The 16,254-nt window shown below is 37.4% G+C and overlaps 2 protein-coding genes across 2 annotated transcripts; both read right to left on the bottom strand.

Annotated features, from left to right (window-relative positions):
- Positions 1-459: 459 nt before the first annotated feature.
- Positions 460-5,739, bottom strand: anxa14 (annexin A14). The gene is made up of 12 exons (XM_062436102.1): positions 5,713-5,739; positions 5,017-5,113; positions 4,828-4,916; positions 3,738-3,851; positions 3,473-3,563; positions 3,280-3,359; positions 2,966-3,004; positions 1,921-2,011; positions 1,737-1,832; positions 1,590-1,645; positions 756-863; positions 460-519 (listed from the first exon to the last, which is right to left on the bottom strand). Exons 1-12 carry the CDS (start codon positions 5,737-5,739, stop codon positions 460-462), a joined length of 948 nt encoding a protein of 315 aa, XP_062292086.1.
- Positions 5,740-8,011: 2,272 nt separating this feature from the next.
- Positions 8,012-14,447, bottom strand: crybg2 (crystallin beta-gamma domain containing 2). Its single transcript, XM_062436314.1, has 15 exons — positions 14,272-14,447; positions 13,980-14,106; positions 13,814-13,849; positions 13,498-13,637; positions 13,155-13,281; positions 12,487-12,644; positions 12,263-12,389; positions 12,140-12,175; positions 11,291-11,403; positions 10,940-11,069; positions 10,718-10,857; positions 10,282-10,405; positions 9,605-9,763; positions 9,332-9,491; positions 8,012-8,748 (listed from the first exon to the last, which is right to left on the bottom strand). The coding sequence occupies exons 1-15, from the start codon at positions 14,445-14,447 to the stop codon at positions 8,660-8,662; spliced, it is 1,842 nt and encodes a 613-aa protein (XP_062292298.1). The 3' UTR covers positions 8,012-8,659.
- Between the last annotated feature and the right edge of the window lie 1,807 nt (positions 14,448-16,254).

Below are 16,254 nucleotides of genomic sequence, written 5' to 3' on the forward strand. Positions count from 1 at the left end.
ATTAACATTAAATCTAAAATGTAATGACTACAAAAAAATAAAACCAAAAAAAATGTGTATAGTAAAATACAATTTAACATATAAATATTAAGTGACAGGGAGCTATTTAACTTGTGAAACAGTATTTCGTTTTTATGTACCAGCATAAGAATGACAATTAAAGTGAATTGAAAGTGCTATTTGGAAAAATTACCATACATAAATGCTACGTCAGAGTGACGAGGAAGCATTGTAGCAGATAATAAAGTAATAAAAACAAATGATGAAACAGAACTCATAAAATATCCACAGCAAAATAACTTTTTATTACCTTTATTGGCATGTGCAATAAGTGTATACATAATAATCATAAATATATGAAAGCATGCACTTTAATGGGATACCATAAAATATGAAAAGCGGCAAAGCCAAGTTCATTTTTGCACTGGCATAAAATATATATGAATTCAGAACTTCTGTTTAATCTTCAGATCGACAGATGGCCAGTAGAGCCTGTAGGAGATCCCCTTTGAATTGTGACTGTTGGAAAAAGGTTAAGGTTACATGTAAAAAGGTCTTTACTGTACATGCACTAGAACATTTACTTTTTGGATGTAAATGTTTGATTTGGAAAAAAAAAAACAATTTTGCATCAGTACACATATCTTTGCAATACTATTTCAAGTTGTGAATATGGATTTCATTTTCTATGGATTGCAGAGAGTGCGTAGCATTGGCATGCAGTATGTGTTTGTATATGTGTATGTGTGACTCACCTGTAGAGCTGTGTAGAGAGAAGTGCCTGTTAGTTTGAGGTAGGCAGCTCGGATACAGAGCAGATCTTCCTCACAGTGAGACACCATAATCCCCTGCACTGTCGATGCCTGAAGTGAAATATTTTGTGTTTCAACAATGAAGTATTTGACAGTCTCAGACACTGGACCATGATCTACAAAGTGGCCACTGGTTTTGGAGCAGAAGGGACAACAGGCCTAACCACTAACTATATTTGCATACTCTAGAAAAGTGCTTTCCCGTGGCTAGCCAATCTGGATGAACATATGGGGACTCTCCCTTTAAAAGAGCAGTGACGACTTTATCTCCCAATGCACTTTTCATAAATTACAGTGATAAAAACACAGAAAAAAAAACAGAATGAGATATTGCCTCTCCTTATTCTTATGATCTCACGAAATTATGCTTTGCTGATGTAGTGTTAACGTCATCCTCCTGACTGACTGAAGACTATATTGTATGCAAAAATGCGGCACACGGATGCACAGAGATGAGTGATTAAGCCCAGGGATCTGCCAATGATAAAATAAATGCTGTAGAGTTACTACTATAACTTCTGACGCATACAAGACAGAAGAAAAATACTAAGCATGGACAAACAATTTCATGAAAGCTATACTAAACTATATGTACCGTCTTCACAACTTGTATCATGTGGACAATGTTTCAGTGATGAGAAAAGACCAAAAAGGATCCATTAAATATTGATAAACAAAGAATAGTTTAATTGACCAAAATTGTCAAGCAATCATTTCATCTATCCACCAATCAGACACTATAATTTGATGATCATATAATCATCATTAACCTCTTACCTTCTTGGAAGTTAGTCTTTTGGCAAGGTAGGCATCAGGGCTTTGAATGCACTGCACTGTTATGGCATGGATATCAAGAAATGTTAGCGACTGATCAACCTATACAGTGGGGTACTAATCACATGCAATATTCACCACAATATTTACCTAAAACTTTCAGACCAAGTCGAATGTCTCCTGAGAATCGTTTCTCCAGAACCTGATCCACCATCTGTCCATTCTCCAGCTCCAGTCCCATCAACACTGCCAATAATATACAAAGTCAGTTAGTCATAACTATGAAACATATTCAGACTTCCATTCAACCAAATATGTAAGACCAATACATTACCTTTGTTAAGATGGTCTGAGTCTCTAGAGGTCAGTATGTCAATCCATGGACCCGCATCGGCTTTTTTCCCACCAATTGACGCGGAGAGAGACTGGAAGAATGAAAATTAATAAATAAAACACATGTTTGGCTTACAACCACATCAATACTTGATCTATGCAACTTGTGCAATTACATCATCTTTCTTTATAAGACAAACTTCATATTGCACAAATATTATTACTTGGAAGGTAAGAACAAGTAATGGATCATTGGAAAACACTTTTCTCTCCAGATATTTCAGGAAGTTTAAAGTTAAGGTTGTCAGCAATGCTCCAAAATGACAGCTGGGCTGATTTTTTTTGTTGTGTAAGTCTATGGAAGATTTAATGAATTTTTCATGCCACATTAAAATCATTCGCAGGACAGACAAGATATTGAAGAGGTGTATTTCATTTAATTGTTGTCTGGAGCAGCGTAGAGATGCAAATAATAAATACAAACCACTGTTGCTAGATTTCATGAGGAGGTTCAGGGGAGCTTTTACTTTTTTTGAGACATCCTTTAGACCAAAATAAAAAAACCCAACTGTCCAATCACAGCTTGTTGGTGAAATAGTGGGCAGGGCTGCACTGACACAAGGGACCCATGAGAGACTTTCTTTCACATTAAACCAATTTGCACAACTACTGACTACATATTTTAGTTTATTACATTTGCATAAAAAACATTTATTACATTTGTGATCAAGAATTCCCAAAAGTGTTGGTCAATAATAAATGTATTTCCATCTAAAAAAAAAAAAAGAACTATATATATATATATATATAAAGGAAACACTTATAACAATGTGTATTGTATTTAACTTTTTTTAACGGTTTTTATTTAGGCATTTTAAACCTTCCATATGGGTCTTGCTTCAGTTCTTTCATATTGTACATACGAGTAAAGTCAATTAATTTGCTTGTATACTAACTGCCACAATAGTGCACTGTCAACATTAGTACTATCCTATTAATATAGATCACCAAGACCAAAATAACACTGATGTATAAAGGAATAATACCTTAATATCCTTCTGAACCACACCGGAGCCTGCGTCTTTCTGTTGGAAGAGAGATGAGGAAGATTTTCAATTGCAATTTTCCAAGTTCACATCTAAATTTAATAATCCCACACAAATCAATAAAAATGATCATTATTTTAAAGTGCAGATAACGCTGTAACAGAATTCCAATTTTTACATGTCAAAATACATTGTTAAAGTATCAGTAAACAAACATGAACAATGCCTGCTGTTATTTCCTGACAGGCTTAAGGCCAGCTGCCTTGGTCATTAGTTTAATGGTGGGAGTAAAGGACAATATATTGTGAAATTACATGTAGCAAAGCCACAACAAGCTTAGCAAAGTCTCCACTGGTTTCTCCTTTCATTTCTTTCTCCAGGTCCTTCTTGAACACTGAAACGAGGGACAAACAATAACATAAATATCGGGATACAAAAGAGAATGTCCACAACAATCAACCAAAAGATTTTGTTTCTGAGTAAGGCTGTGAGGGTTCAGTGACTTACAAAAGGTATATGCAGTACTGATTTCTTGAAGCTGCTTGCCAGATCGTGTGCACAGAATCTCCATGAGTGTTTCTTCGTCTGTACCTAAACCCTGCACAAACACACACACACACACAAACATATATTGTATATATATCCTGGAACATACTGTATATCCATACGCTGTTAAATCCTTCCCTCTCCCACGAGGGATTCACACTCGCAGATATGCAAACACTGACTCCAATCCCACAAAACATGCATAAAAACACAAACACCCACATACCGTCATGGCCTGCTGCAGGCGGTGAGCCTCATATTCCATTGGGGGCAATAGCAATTCCAGCAGCAGAGTCTCCAGGTCTCCAGCCAGAGCTTTCTTCACACCAGCTGCCAGATCCTGGGACACCACAAAACAAAAATAAACCCTGTTGTTTTCTCATGCAAAGCATTGCAGCATCACACACAGAACTCTGGTTTAGGTCATATTATGGTAGCTTAAAAGGTAAGTTTGACCCCACAATATATAAAATATGACCAGTATCATTTACTGTCATCTACGAATTTAACTACACCTCAGTTTTAATGAGTGATGATATCATCTTGACATAGGCTGGGGTAATAGAAGAATTTGGACACTATGATATTGATGCAATCAAACAAAACTTATCAGAATTATATCATATTTCACAAAAACAGTTCTGATACCTTCAGTTTACACAGTGTTGCTCTGGAAAACATAACTGAAACTTGATTTGCTGAAAGTCGGCGGACTAGCTCAACGGAAATTGAGTTTCAGTTCTGTAGAGTTTTCCTTTAAGATTCTGATACATTATTGTGCAACAGTGTATTTCTGGTTGTATGACCACAAAGTGAATGTGTGAAAATTCAGTATGTGTCATCCACATGTGACTAAGGACACCTCTAATAAAAGGAAAAGTACCTTGAGTACAAAAAGTCTGAAAACTGCCAGACAACTACACATTGTCATGTTATTGGTTGATTCACGGTACCCAGAAACAGTTAATGTTTCCTTGCAGTTGTGACACTACAGTGTCATATTCAATGAAGCGCTCAACTCCCTCTCTAAACAAAGGTGTGTTCAAAACCTTTAAGACCGGTTTAAATAATGTTTGATCAGCAAGCAATTGGAAGTTACAGATGCACAAACATTACATCTTTACTTTATGTTGTATTGCATAACATGGAATATTTCTGTGACATGTTGAGATTAATGAGGCCTTGAACCTTGAAACAGTAACTCTGACTTTCATGTTTTTTTAGACTGTTTCAGAGCAATTTCCATTATGTCAATAGTAAATGTCAGTGAGAAGCTCTGCTGTAAACTGGCCTTTTTTTTTTTTTTTTTTTTTTACCTTTTGTGTTATTTCTTCAAAGGTCTTGGCGATCACCTGTCGCTGGGCGTTGTTCCGATTGGTTAGGATTCTCACAAGAGTCCCTGCATCTGAGCCAGGAACACAATGATAGGATTTCAATTATGATACAATACTGAGTGTTAAAGAGTGGGGTTTGGAATGTTTAGAGGCTAAAGAAAGGTGTATTACCTTTCTTCTCCAGCGCTGCCTGGATCTCCATAGCATCCTTGTCTGGGTGGAAATTGGAGAAGGGTCGCATCGTTCCCAGGGTACCCCAACACATTTCCTACATCCGTAAGAGTGTGAGAGAGAAACGAAATCTTATACTTAACCAATATATACACTGAATCAAGGGTAGCGACCATCCTGACAGCAGCCACAGATCATGTCTATTGATAATAATTCAGCTGCCGGAAACAAAAGGAATGTGTAACATGACAAGATGCAGGATGATAATAGTCATGCGCAGACATACCTTGAAGGTGTCAGCAGAGGATGAGCAAAGATAACATACAGTTTTCATCATGCTTGAATTTAAAGAATGTCAAATATTCTACACTTCTGGAGTGACAAGTGGGGGTGATGGTTGGAAAAGTAGTTCTAGAGCATTTACTTCAATAGGACTATACAGCTAAAACATCACATTAAGCACTTGCGTTCAGTCTATTTCTAATTAAGATTACTTTCTTTACAATAAAATCTAAAGAGAAATATAGCATAAGTCTAGCATTTCAGAGTGTCAGGCCCAGGAGGCATCATGTAGTCTGACTTTTGTAACATTAGAAAATATACTGACAGACTACAGATCTACACATGTGGTATCTTAGGAAACAGGGAACATACAGTAATATGACAGATTAAAGAGAGAGTAAAAAGTCAACTTACATGAGACTTAAAGTACTCAGGGTCCATGGCTTTGTTTTACCTGAATAAGAACACGAGTCAATAGAAATAAATGGTCCAAACACATACAGTAAATAACATTAACTCACATCCATGAGTAAAAACATCCATTCATACAGAGAGACATGGTCCAATATAGACAAATGATATTTAATTAGCTCTTAAAGTTCAATTTTGATTTACATTTGAAGTGTTTTTGAATGAGTCTCTTCAGGACAGTTTATTCATGAATCCTGCAGTTGTCAAAACAAAAAAGTTAAGGGTCTATGTCTACAAGGGGACTGCAGTAAAACACTTGACAAAATCACATAGGTTAAAGTAAATTTACTTACAAAATCTTTGAGGAATGCTTATTTTTCTACCGATGACAGAAAGCTGCAGTAGCCGGAGGAAGTTGTGAAGGCAGTCAAGTTTTTTTTTTTTTGTTTTTTTTTTACAACCTCCTCTAATCAGCTCTTTATCTCAGTCCCACCCTTACTATGCAACACTTGACCAACCAGAGCTCAGTGTCTTCACACCCTTGTCAACACCATTGGCCAGTAGCATCATTGAGACAACCCTCTTGTTAAATACCAACATTTCCGGCAGAGGAGGAATCCAGACAGTCAGGTTTGTTTACAGGTGACCTGTAGGTGAAATGACCATAAACTGTGGCTAAACTGTTGCTTTTGTGGCTGATTTTGACCAAAAATAAATAGCAGAGAGGATTTTTTAAGCTTAACAGTGCAGAACCTTCATTGAAGAATGTGCACTTCTGAGATTGTTTAAATTAGAGCTATAGTTCCAGATTGAGCAGAGGGTTAGGGTTATTGCTAACCCTCTTATTAGCAAACCCACCAAGCAACATGCCGATCATCTCTGTCAGTAAGTGAGGGGCCAAACCTGGTTTCAGGGTAAAACAGATCCTCCTACAGAGGGTACGTTCATACATGGTCTTATTGTCTTTTGGCTCCAAAACCTGATATTTAAATTGTGCAATCAGAGTTGACAAAAGGGACTTTTGAGCTCCCGCATTCATGCCTGCAGTGATAATGATCTGATACTGAAAAACTGTTTTCCACCCTTTTCCCTCAGTTGAGAAAGATGAAAACACCGACAGACATACATATTTTCTTTTTCAATCTCAGCAGGCACACATTATAGGTCAAATAAATGATTGTGACAAACTGTGAAAAACTCATGAAGTAATTTCAGAGAGCAGAAAACCCACTGCTTAATCCTACCAACTATGATAAAAACCTTACAGGGTTAATCTGTCAAACCCTTCCCATGTCTACCCGCAGAGCACAAGGAAATATGAGACCTGTGTGGTTAATACAAACAAAGCGAGTTTACAATGGATCTTGGTAGTATTGACTGAAGAGTTGCAATTCTCTACATAGTTTTTACAAGAAGAAAAAAACTTTAAAAATAAAAATAAACTAGATAAATGATACAATAAATTATTATTTTATACACTATAACTGGAATGATGATATACAAATATTATCAGTGGCTGTTTGGTTGTTTTCCATTTTTCATGTTTCCTCTCATTAGTATTTTTTTTACTAAACTGTCTATAGCAACGCAAAACAATATCCCTCAGTGTTTAAACAGGCAGTGAAACAACAATATATGGATAGAATAGATGGGATTATGAATGCAAGGATGGTAATAATGAATGAAACACAACCTGGGTAAATATTTGAAACAACAAATGAATGTTGAACAAATAAGCAGCGACTCGCTATCTGCACACTCAAAATCTACTAAAAGAAAATTAGGGTTACATTTAAAAAGAAAAAAACCCTGAGAAACATCATCAACATTGATGTGATGCCTTCCATTATGGTAGTTATGATTAATTTGCAATCAATTAACCAGCAATGTGTTCTTTGACATGGTTTATTTTTATTCAGCAATTTTAAAACCACTCCCTCTTACATTACATTTGACTTTGTATCTTTAGTATGAAATAATACCAAACAGCTGAAGTAAGTATATATTTTCATGTAACTGACTTTAACAATGAAAAAAAATGAAAAAAACAAGAAACAGACTCGACAGAACCTGGATACACATCCCAGTTCATTGCACTGCACAATGCAATGACATACAGTACAATGCGTACATACTGTAACTGCAACATTTCCCACAAAACAAACATTAATACACACAGTATATATAAAAATAGCTTAAAAGGCATAACATACATCTCTTTGCATTATGTGCATTCCTTTGGTTTCACTCATTCACTATCTGTCTTAAGCCACTTGGTGTCTTGAGAGGTCATCCACAAGCAATTAAGACTCAGTTTGCTCCATTGTAAACAAAGTTATGAACGCATACACTATAAGCGCTTCTACAGCCAGAGGATTTGCATGAGGATAGAGTCATACAAACAAGGAGATTCTAGTTTGAATACTCAAATTATTGACAAATCAAACCATACAAATGTGAATGACTCTGTCCATACTAAATCTGGATACAGTAGATCAGTACATCTTCAAAACATACATACATTTAAAAAATATATATTTTTATACTTGATTTGTGCTTTTTAATTCATCAGATGAATCCAGTCACTGCAACAGGTCAAGGCACTGACAGTTAGCCATTCTGTAGTCCTTGCACACAGAAAATCATCATCCGGAGGAAGTTGAATTATTTTCAGGACATGACTCCACTCTCAAACACTCTACTGAACTATCTTGAAGATAATCCAAGTCCAGTTGGGTGTGTACAGATTGCCTTGGTAGAACTAGCAGCTGCCCAGGGCTTGTACTGCATTCTTAATGTTGCAATGTTCATATTTATATGTTCAGAAAAGTAGTTATGGGCATTCAGATGAATTACACGATAAGGCAGACGCAGTATTAGTTGCCAGAATATTCAGGTAATATTCAGGGATTGTAAAAGAAAGCTGAATAAACAGGAATATGACATCAGGTTACAGCAGCTCTATCTCCCACTGTTGGCTTGGCCTCTCATCACTTTCTGGCATAATCACCACATGGTCTTTGTCATAAGTTTTGCCACCTGAAACAAAACAAAAAGAAAAATGATCTTGCTTAGTTGTTTGCTTGGTTATTATAGTTCATATAACCATCTTCATGCTTATTTATGTCTTTTTCTTGACACATTTATTGCAGCACTTCAAACATGCAGACTATTATGTAATGCAATATTTAGAATCTTGCATTCATTTACAGCTTCCTTGTGGAGTTTTAGACCTATAGTAATGCTATGGAGCAGGAGTTTTTTTTGAGTGTGTCATTGTTGTGTATGGATACACAGTCCCACCAATCATTTCAGAAAAACCCCAAAAAAGTTTTATGAGCAAGAAAATTAATTCATCTGTAGATCACAAGGATACACACAATGAGTTTTGGTTTGAAGCAGCGAATGTAAACATAAATTATGTTTATGTTAAGTCAAGAGACTATAAATGCAAGATTTATAGAACACTTCAAACAATAAAAATACCAGCCCTGACAACCCAAAATAAATTAAATTACTCTTGCAACTTTACATTTATTTTTTGCACATCTGGACAAGTGCACAGTTTGAAATGTTTGTATTAATCATGCAGAAAGCCAAGAAATCAGTTATCTTCTCATACCTTTGACATCCAGGACCATGCCATGGAAAGTAAGGCTGGAAATGAGGCCTGTCGTCTGGGCTGTCCAGGTCTGGACAGGCTGGCGGGTCTCTGTCCATACAACCAGCTTGGCTCCTGGTTCTACGTTGCCCATCACCTGAAGGTTCATGGTTTGGGACAGCTACAGCAGACACATGAATACCAGCTCAGTGTTAGTGAAAAAAAAATACAAAAAACAGAAAATGTGGCCATACTTGTAAAATATAATCATGGCAGGTTTCAGTCATGGATTACCTTGTTCTTGATCAATCCGTCTTGGTAAAACCATATATCACTCATGGGCTCCACCTCTGGTGCCACCACCACTCGTCCTGATTTCATCTCCTCCACACCGCCCTGGACAGACATATAGTGGCCGCTCTCTTTGTTGTTGATGCGGAAAAAGTGGCGCTTCTGCAGGACAAAAATACCAAAATATATTGTGGTCACAGATGAAACCTTCCACAGAAAAAAAAATTCATATTTTTGCTTTTCAGTTTAGATTATGACTATGATTATTATATATAGTGTCACTCCTTTAGGGCTGTGCAATATTTTGAAGTACACGTTTTGTCTTGTGTCTTCGCTTTCACTGTTTCACCATGACATTCAGTATCCAATTCAGAAATGAGATTTTTCTACTGTTGGACATGTTATTTTTGTTTGTTTGCCAGCATAGTCAATCAACCAGAGTCACATAGGCCATTTTTTAGTATATTTGTTTTACACACAGATGTAGGGAAAATCTTCTAAAATCTAGAATATTTGAAAAATAAATACCATCCCAAGTGACAAGAAGAATTTAATTCAGTCAACTGATGATCTGCACATTCAGTCAGGTAATAAAATTTGACTAGTAATAGCCTGGATGCATATTTTGATATTTCAAAAATGTGCTTTATGATGACTGTAAAAATGATTCATTAACAGACCTGTCTGATTGGATAAATGGAGCCAATAGTGTCCAGCAAGCTAAACTTCGGCCAGTTGGTGATTTCAATTGGTTCCAGCAGGAATTGGCGCCCCCTGTAGTTGCTGTGTTCACACACAACCCAACTGCAAAAGAAGAGACAAATTAGAGTATTTGTTATTTTGCCATAATAAACATTGTGGTATTACAGGCTTTGAACAGTGTATCAGCTGCCTTAAACCTTTCACTTAGTATTTTCAGTTCATAATTAATATTCAAGCTGCAGTATACAACCTTTTTAAGTTTCTGTTTGTTCACTCTCATAAACAACCTGAGAGGCTTGTCGCTCATGAGCAAAACAGGTTCAATCACATGTGTCAGTGCAAATACATTTCTGCAAATGCTACACTTGGCTAAACATTCCCCCAAAACACACGCAGACTGACAGAAACACTTACCAGCCAGTGTTGACTCTGACAGAGAGGATGTGGTTGTTGAAGCCCTCTTCCACCATGCTGTAGATCTCTGTGTCTGTAGTGATCTCTTTGCCCTCCAGACCCTCCAAACTAAACAGGGAGATGGAGGGAACTGACAACATCTGCAAAGGGAGAGATGGAGGTTGAGAGCCAGACAAAGGAGAAAATCAAGAGCTTTTTTCCCCTGCATGAGCATTTCCTCACCAGTGGCACGGCCTTGACAGATCGGATGGTGCAGCCAGGGGGGCATCCCATGCTGTTTAAGTTGGGGTAGTGTCCTTCTGATAAGACATACATGTTCCCAGCGTACTGTTTGGAATCGTAGAGCACCCAGCTGAAACACAGATAAATCAATTAATACTTTTTTATTTAGTATTAATCACAGATTATATCTTTAATCACTCCTGATCTCCTAGCTTCTCATAACACATCACCATCATGGATATTTGATTTCTTCTTTCATTGGTTCTTTTTCTTTCTATTACACACAATTTATTAGTATTATTGTTCCCCTCTCACTTCTGCTCCTTTAATACTTTGTGAAAGGTTCCTCACCTTCCTTCCACCACTCGGCAGGACTTTGCCAGAAGTTTATCTGACACTGAATCCTGGTTGGAGTCAAAGACGCGACACTCGCCCTGGAAGTCTGGCTCAGAGTACAATATTATCTGGCAAACAGAGATGAAGGAAAGTGAAAGATCGTGTTAACACATTTATAGCATTTAATTCTTATTTTTTTTGTTCATAGTCTTATTTTGGCCTTTAAGCACTACTATTACGGCAGACGCACTACTACTGCAATGTTTCTTCATCCCTGAAAGACTAGTCTTTTGATATACAATACTGTACTAATTATACTTCACTAAGTATTTAGCTGATTTGCAACATTTATATAAAGTTGCAAGTTGCAGTCAACATAAGAGAAGACCTAGGAGGTAGACAAATGACAGGATAGATGTTGAACTAAGGGACCTTTAACATGATAACTGTGAATACAACCTTGTGCTCTCATATCTATCAGTTCCATGCATAAATAGGGGTTTTCCCTTCATGGAGCAAAGTACACATACAGTACAGCACTTAAACAAAGTACACATACAGTACAGCACTTAAACCAGCTTGTGTCAACAAGTTCAAGTTAACTTTCACCTTCTCATGCTTTGATGAACACGAGGAGGAAGGAGGAAAAATGAAAAAATATATTTATGTTTACATTATAAACCATCCTCAGCGCTGTAGGCATTAGAGTGTCTGCACCCGCTTCAGTAACACTATCTCTAAACTGAGTAGCAAGCCCAGCACACTACACATCATCTCTCTACTACTACATGTAACTATTACACTCACTATTACATGACTAGGACAATAGATGATGTGACTTTAGTGTTTGAGAGAACAAATTACCTCATTCTTGCTCTTTGAACTTGGAGCACCTGGAGCCTAAAAAGCAACACAATAAAAAATTAGCATCAAAACATCAATAAACTGATGAATAAGTGTTTTGAAGTGGTGCTCAGTGGTGCTCACCAGAAGAACTGGCTGCACTGAGCAGATGCGATTATCCTGAGAGCCCCAGTCAGCACAGTTATTATAGAAACCTTTCTCTAAGATGTACTGGTTACCAGAGTAGTCCACATGGGAGTAGGCAATCCATCTGGGAAGAAAAGGAACAATTATCTTGTTATTGTTTTACATTTTGACTTTGCTTAGTCATGTAACAACAGAGGTAAATTTAATATCTATCAACTTACGCCCCGCTGAGTACATGGATGGAGCGGGTGGAGGTTTTGTACCCAAAGACCTCAACATCAGCTATGGCCTCTGTCACCTCGAAGGTGTTCTCCTCCTGCGCGCCCTCGTCCTCTTCCTCCAGCTGCTCAAACATCACCATCAAGGGTTCTGTCAGGTCCTACAGAGAAGCAAGAACATGAGCCAGAAATTAGAAGTAAATATTCGATTTGGGGTTTAAATGGCTGAACTAATTGTATTTGTATTTATACAGTATTTCTGATTTTCTGGGGGCATCTCAATCCAGTCCAGAATGATGTCATTGTGTCATGCAGTTAAACTTCTTTTATCAGGGTGGAGTGCAATGTGGACTTTTAGATTAGATAAGACTTTTATGATGTGGGATGTACAGTAGTGTCATTGAGGCAACAAAGGAAGAAAAGCACACAGAAAATGACCATAAAGTTAAGTAAAAGACAGCGATAAGCACGCTTTGTTTCCAAAGTAAAACACTTAGTCATTACATTAATATCATTGTTGCTTTAGTTAAAGTTACACCATTCACTTAATAAAAAAAAAAAAATCTTTGAAAGGTATGAAAGCCACACCTTTGCATTTGAAAGGATGATTTAAGAACATTCATTACTTATTAACAAATACTACCCGCCATGGAATATTCCTTCCAACTTACTGCTCGTATCAGCCGAATAGAACGCAGCTCAGCATCACAGCCTCCCCACACCCTCCAGTCATGGTACTCCCCCTCCTCCAGCAGGTACTGGTGGCCTCTGAAGCCCTCCTTCTCGTAGCCCACCCAGCTACAGCAACAGAGAGAGACACAGGGTTTAAAAATCATGCATATCTAATTATACTGTGAATTGTTTGTTTTTGACTCTCTGCTTCATGTATGAACTCCCACCTGAATTAAAATAGGCTGAATTGTGCAGAAAAATGAGGATGATTGAGCTCATGAATTATCACTAAGATTTCTTTTCAAGGATCAATGAATACAATCATTGGAAAGCAGCACTCACATTCCTCCAAGTACTTTAAGGGAGCCGACATTGTACATAAAGGCAGTCTGTTGCCTGTCTGTTCGTGTCATGAAGTCTTTCATGTTAGTGGTGATGGTCCTTGATTTCCCAGTGAAGTATGGCTTGTCGTAGATCACAAGCTAGAGACACAGAATGTAATTTTACAGTTGGGCACTCTGATAATCTTGTCAGTTTCAGTAGGTGTCATAGAAGTCATTCATATCACTGCTTTCAGATACATAAGTCCACAGTCTCAATAAAATTGAAAGCATTGCTTTTATTTATTGTATTATCAGTAGTAAATGTGCATTCTTACCTTTGGTTCGCTTATATTTTCCACTCTTGGTTCAGCCTATGATAACAAAAAGTATAAACACCTTACTGCAAACAATCAATTGATATACAGTACTTGTATATAGAATTAGTCAAGAACATAAGTGGAGGGGCTTCTTTTAAAACAAACAACATAAATTGCTACTTACTATTTTTAGGGGATGCAATGATCCCACATAGGGCTGTTCCACTCCCCAGGCTGCAGGGTTGGTGTACCCACCCACCTCAAGGACACGTGGCACACCCTGGAAGAAGGGCTGTGCGAATACCAGCCATCTGTGTTGTAGGGTAGATAATTACAATGAACAGAGTGGAAGCATTTAGATTCTGATTAGATTGTTTTAAATTTAACAAACAAAGCATTTAGAGAAATTGTGTGTATTTTTGTTTGTTTTTGACAATGTTGAGTCCATTCTAGCACACATTTTCTTCATCACTCACAGTCCAGCATTGATGATGATGGAGTTAGCCTTGATGGGGAAGCCAAAAATCCTGGCATCTTCGGATGTATCTCTGAATATCACCTTCTTGCCCTCTGCGTTCTCCTCTGGGAAAAGACTGATATCTGGTACGCTGTAGTCCTGAGGACGGAGGGCAGAGAGAGCGAAAGCATCCATTAAAGTCAAGCCATGGGGAGAATAACAGGTTGATGTCCAGATTGGATTGACAAAGCACACAAAGTAGTAGCCTCAGTGGGACCTAGACTGATTGCAGTAAAACCCTCTTTAAGTGCTCCATATGTGAACAAGAAGACCACATTTACCATAAACATGTGAATGGCACATTCTGTCAAATTCTGTATTTATTGTCAGATCTTTGTTACATGTTAGATATTAATGCTTGATGATGCAGTTTTAATGTTTCTTTATGTCAGTAAAATGATTTCATAGAAAAACAAAAATGCTTGTTTTTTTCATTTTTCATTTCAACCTCAGTAAACTTGTCAGTTGAATGTACCTGGCATTTAATTAAAGGTAAACGTAAAAACGTAAAATTATTTTTGTGATTTTTAATTGGTATACTGTTATAATGTTTTATCTATATTAAAACATGGTCAGAGTTCCAAAACTAGGAGGGGCTGCATAAGGGAACAGTATAAGTATAAGGAAGCCAAAGACAAATGTCCACCAAGGTGGACGATAAAGTCAATTTAATTTAATTCAATTTCAGTTGAGCCCAGAATAAAAATATAGACCTAGATCGAAACATAAATACATTTTGTAATGCTTTTTGATTTTGCTGCAAAGTTGAAAAGTTTTGGGATGATAAAAAGAAGCAGCGCTTGAAACTCCCCTGTCACTTCCCTAAAAGTTTGGCCATTATTGCAGGAATCAGAGCAACAGGTCCTCTCTCATATTTGACACTAGATGGCGCTACTGAGTTACAGAGCAGTTAGCCACTGGAAAACTACAATACAGGATATCTGTGACAAATATTTAACCTTAAGGCATCAGACAACAATGTTAAGGAGATAATAACTAACCTACATTAGTTCCACTGTATCTCATTATGTGTGTCCTAAATTAACTGAGGGTATGTAAGGACATACTATGTATTCTGATCCTAGCCTTCTATCTGCCACCAGCTACTATCATCACATTTTAATTTTTATATGTTGACATTAAAACAGAAACGTTTCTCTTACCCTGACAGCTCTTCTAAGAGATCCAATGATGAACTTCCTGGATGGCTTGGTCTGCTCATCACTTGTTTGTCCATTCTGCTCACTGTTCTGTCCGTTCTGTTGCTGCTCCTCTGGAGAGTGGAAGGGGCAGGTGAGCTCTATGTCTCCCTCGTCTAGGGCGACCTTTTCCCCTTTAAAGTTGGGCTTCTCATACAGCACCCATCTAGAGAGGAGAAGACAGCCGTGAGAGGACAAAGGTTGTTTGTGTAAATCTGTCTTTCAGCTTTTTGGGCATGTGTTTGTGTATCGGTGTAAATATTTTGTTCTGAATGGCATTTCTGCATTATTGTTCCGAAATCTGTCAAAACACACACAGAGATCTCATTATTCCCTTACTGATGTTGCTGTTTGGTCGTTCACACAGTTGAGAAGAGAGGAGAGGATACTGATGAGCATATGATGCACATTACAATGGATTTATTCATTGAAAAGGAGAACATTAATCTCTTAATAAAATAAACTTGAGCTTAGTGATATTAGTTTAAGTTAGGGTTAATGGAGTACAAATGCTGTGTACATAAAACGCTTTCATTACAGCATTATCTGAGGTTTGGGCAGCGGTGTGTGATGTGTGGGCTGCCACTGCCAGTGTAATTATCTCACTGGAAAAAACCAAGGGAGTGTTCTTCTAGTGATAGTAGTGCAGGCCAGAACGATAACCATCAGGGTTATTCAGGTTCATGTTGTTGGCTATATCTAAAAAAAACATTCCACATCTGAGGTAAGTGTATGTTTAAGCT

The sequence above is a fragment of the Scomber scombrus genome, chromosome 16 (assembly GCF_963691925.1).
Source record: "Scomber scombrus chromosome 16, fScoSco1.1, whole genome shotgun sequence".
Lineage (NCBI taxonomy): Eukaryota > Metazoa > Chordata > Actinopteri > Scombriformes > Scombridae > Scomber > Scomber scombrus.

Bases quoted from the DNA above. Each gene is read 5' to 3' on its own strand.
- anxa14 (XM_062436102.1), bottom strand. From the start codon at position 5,739: ATGGACCCTGAGTACTTTAAGTCTCAT. The intron at 2,012-2,965 runs GTATTATTCCTT...TCATTCTTCCAG, and splicing joins TGGTTCAGAAGGATATTAAG to TCTCTCTCCGCGTCAATTGG. The intron at 1,833-1,920 runs GTAATGTATTGG...TATTATTGGCAG, and splicing joins CTCAGACCATCTTAACAAAG to TGTTGATGGGACTGGAGCTG.
- crybg2 (XM_062436314.1), bottom strand. From the start codon at position 14,447: ATGGATGCTTTCGCTCTCTCTGCCCTCCGTCCTCAGGACTACAGCGTA. The intron at 11,404-12,139 runs GTAATTTGTTCT...TCTGTTTGCCAG, and splicing joins GTTCAAAGAGCAAGAATGAG to ATAATATTGTACTCTGAGCC. The intron at 10,858-10,939 runs GTGAGGAAATGC...CTCCCTTTGCAG, and splicing joins CTGTCAAGGCCGTGCCACTG to ATGTTGTCAGTTCCCTCCAT.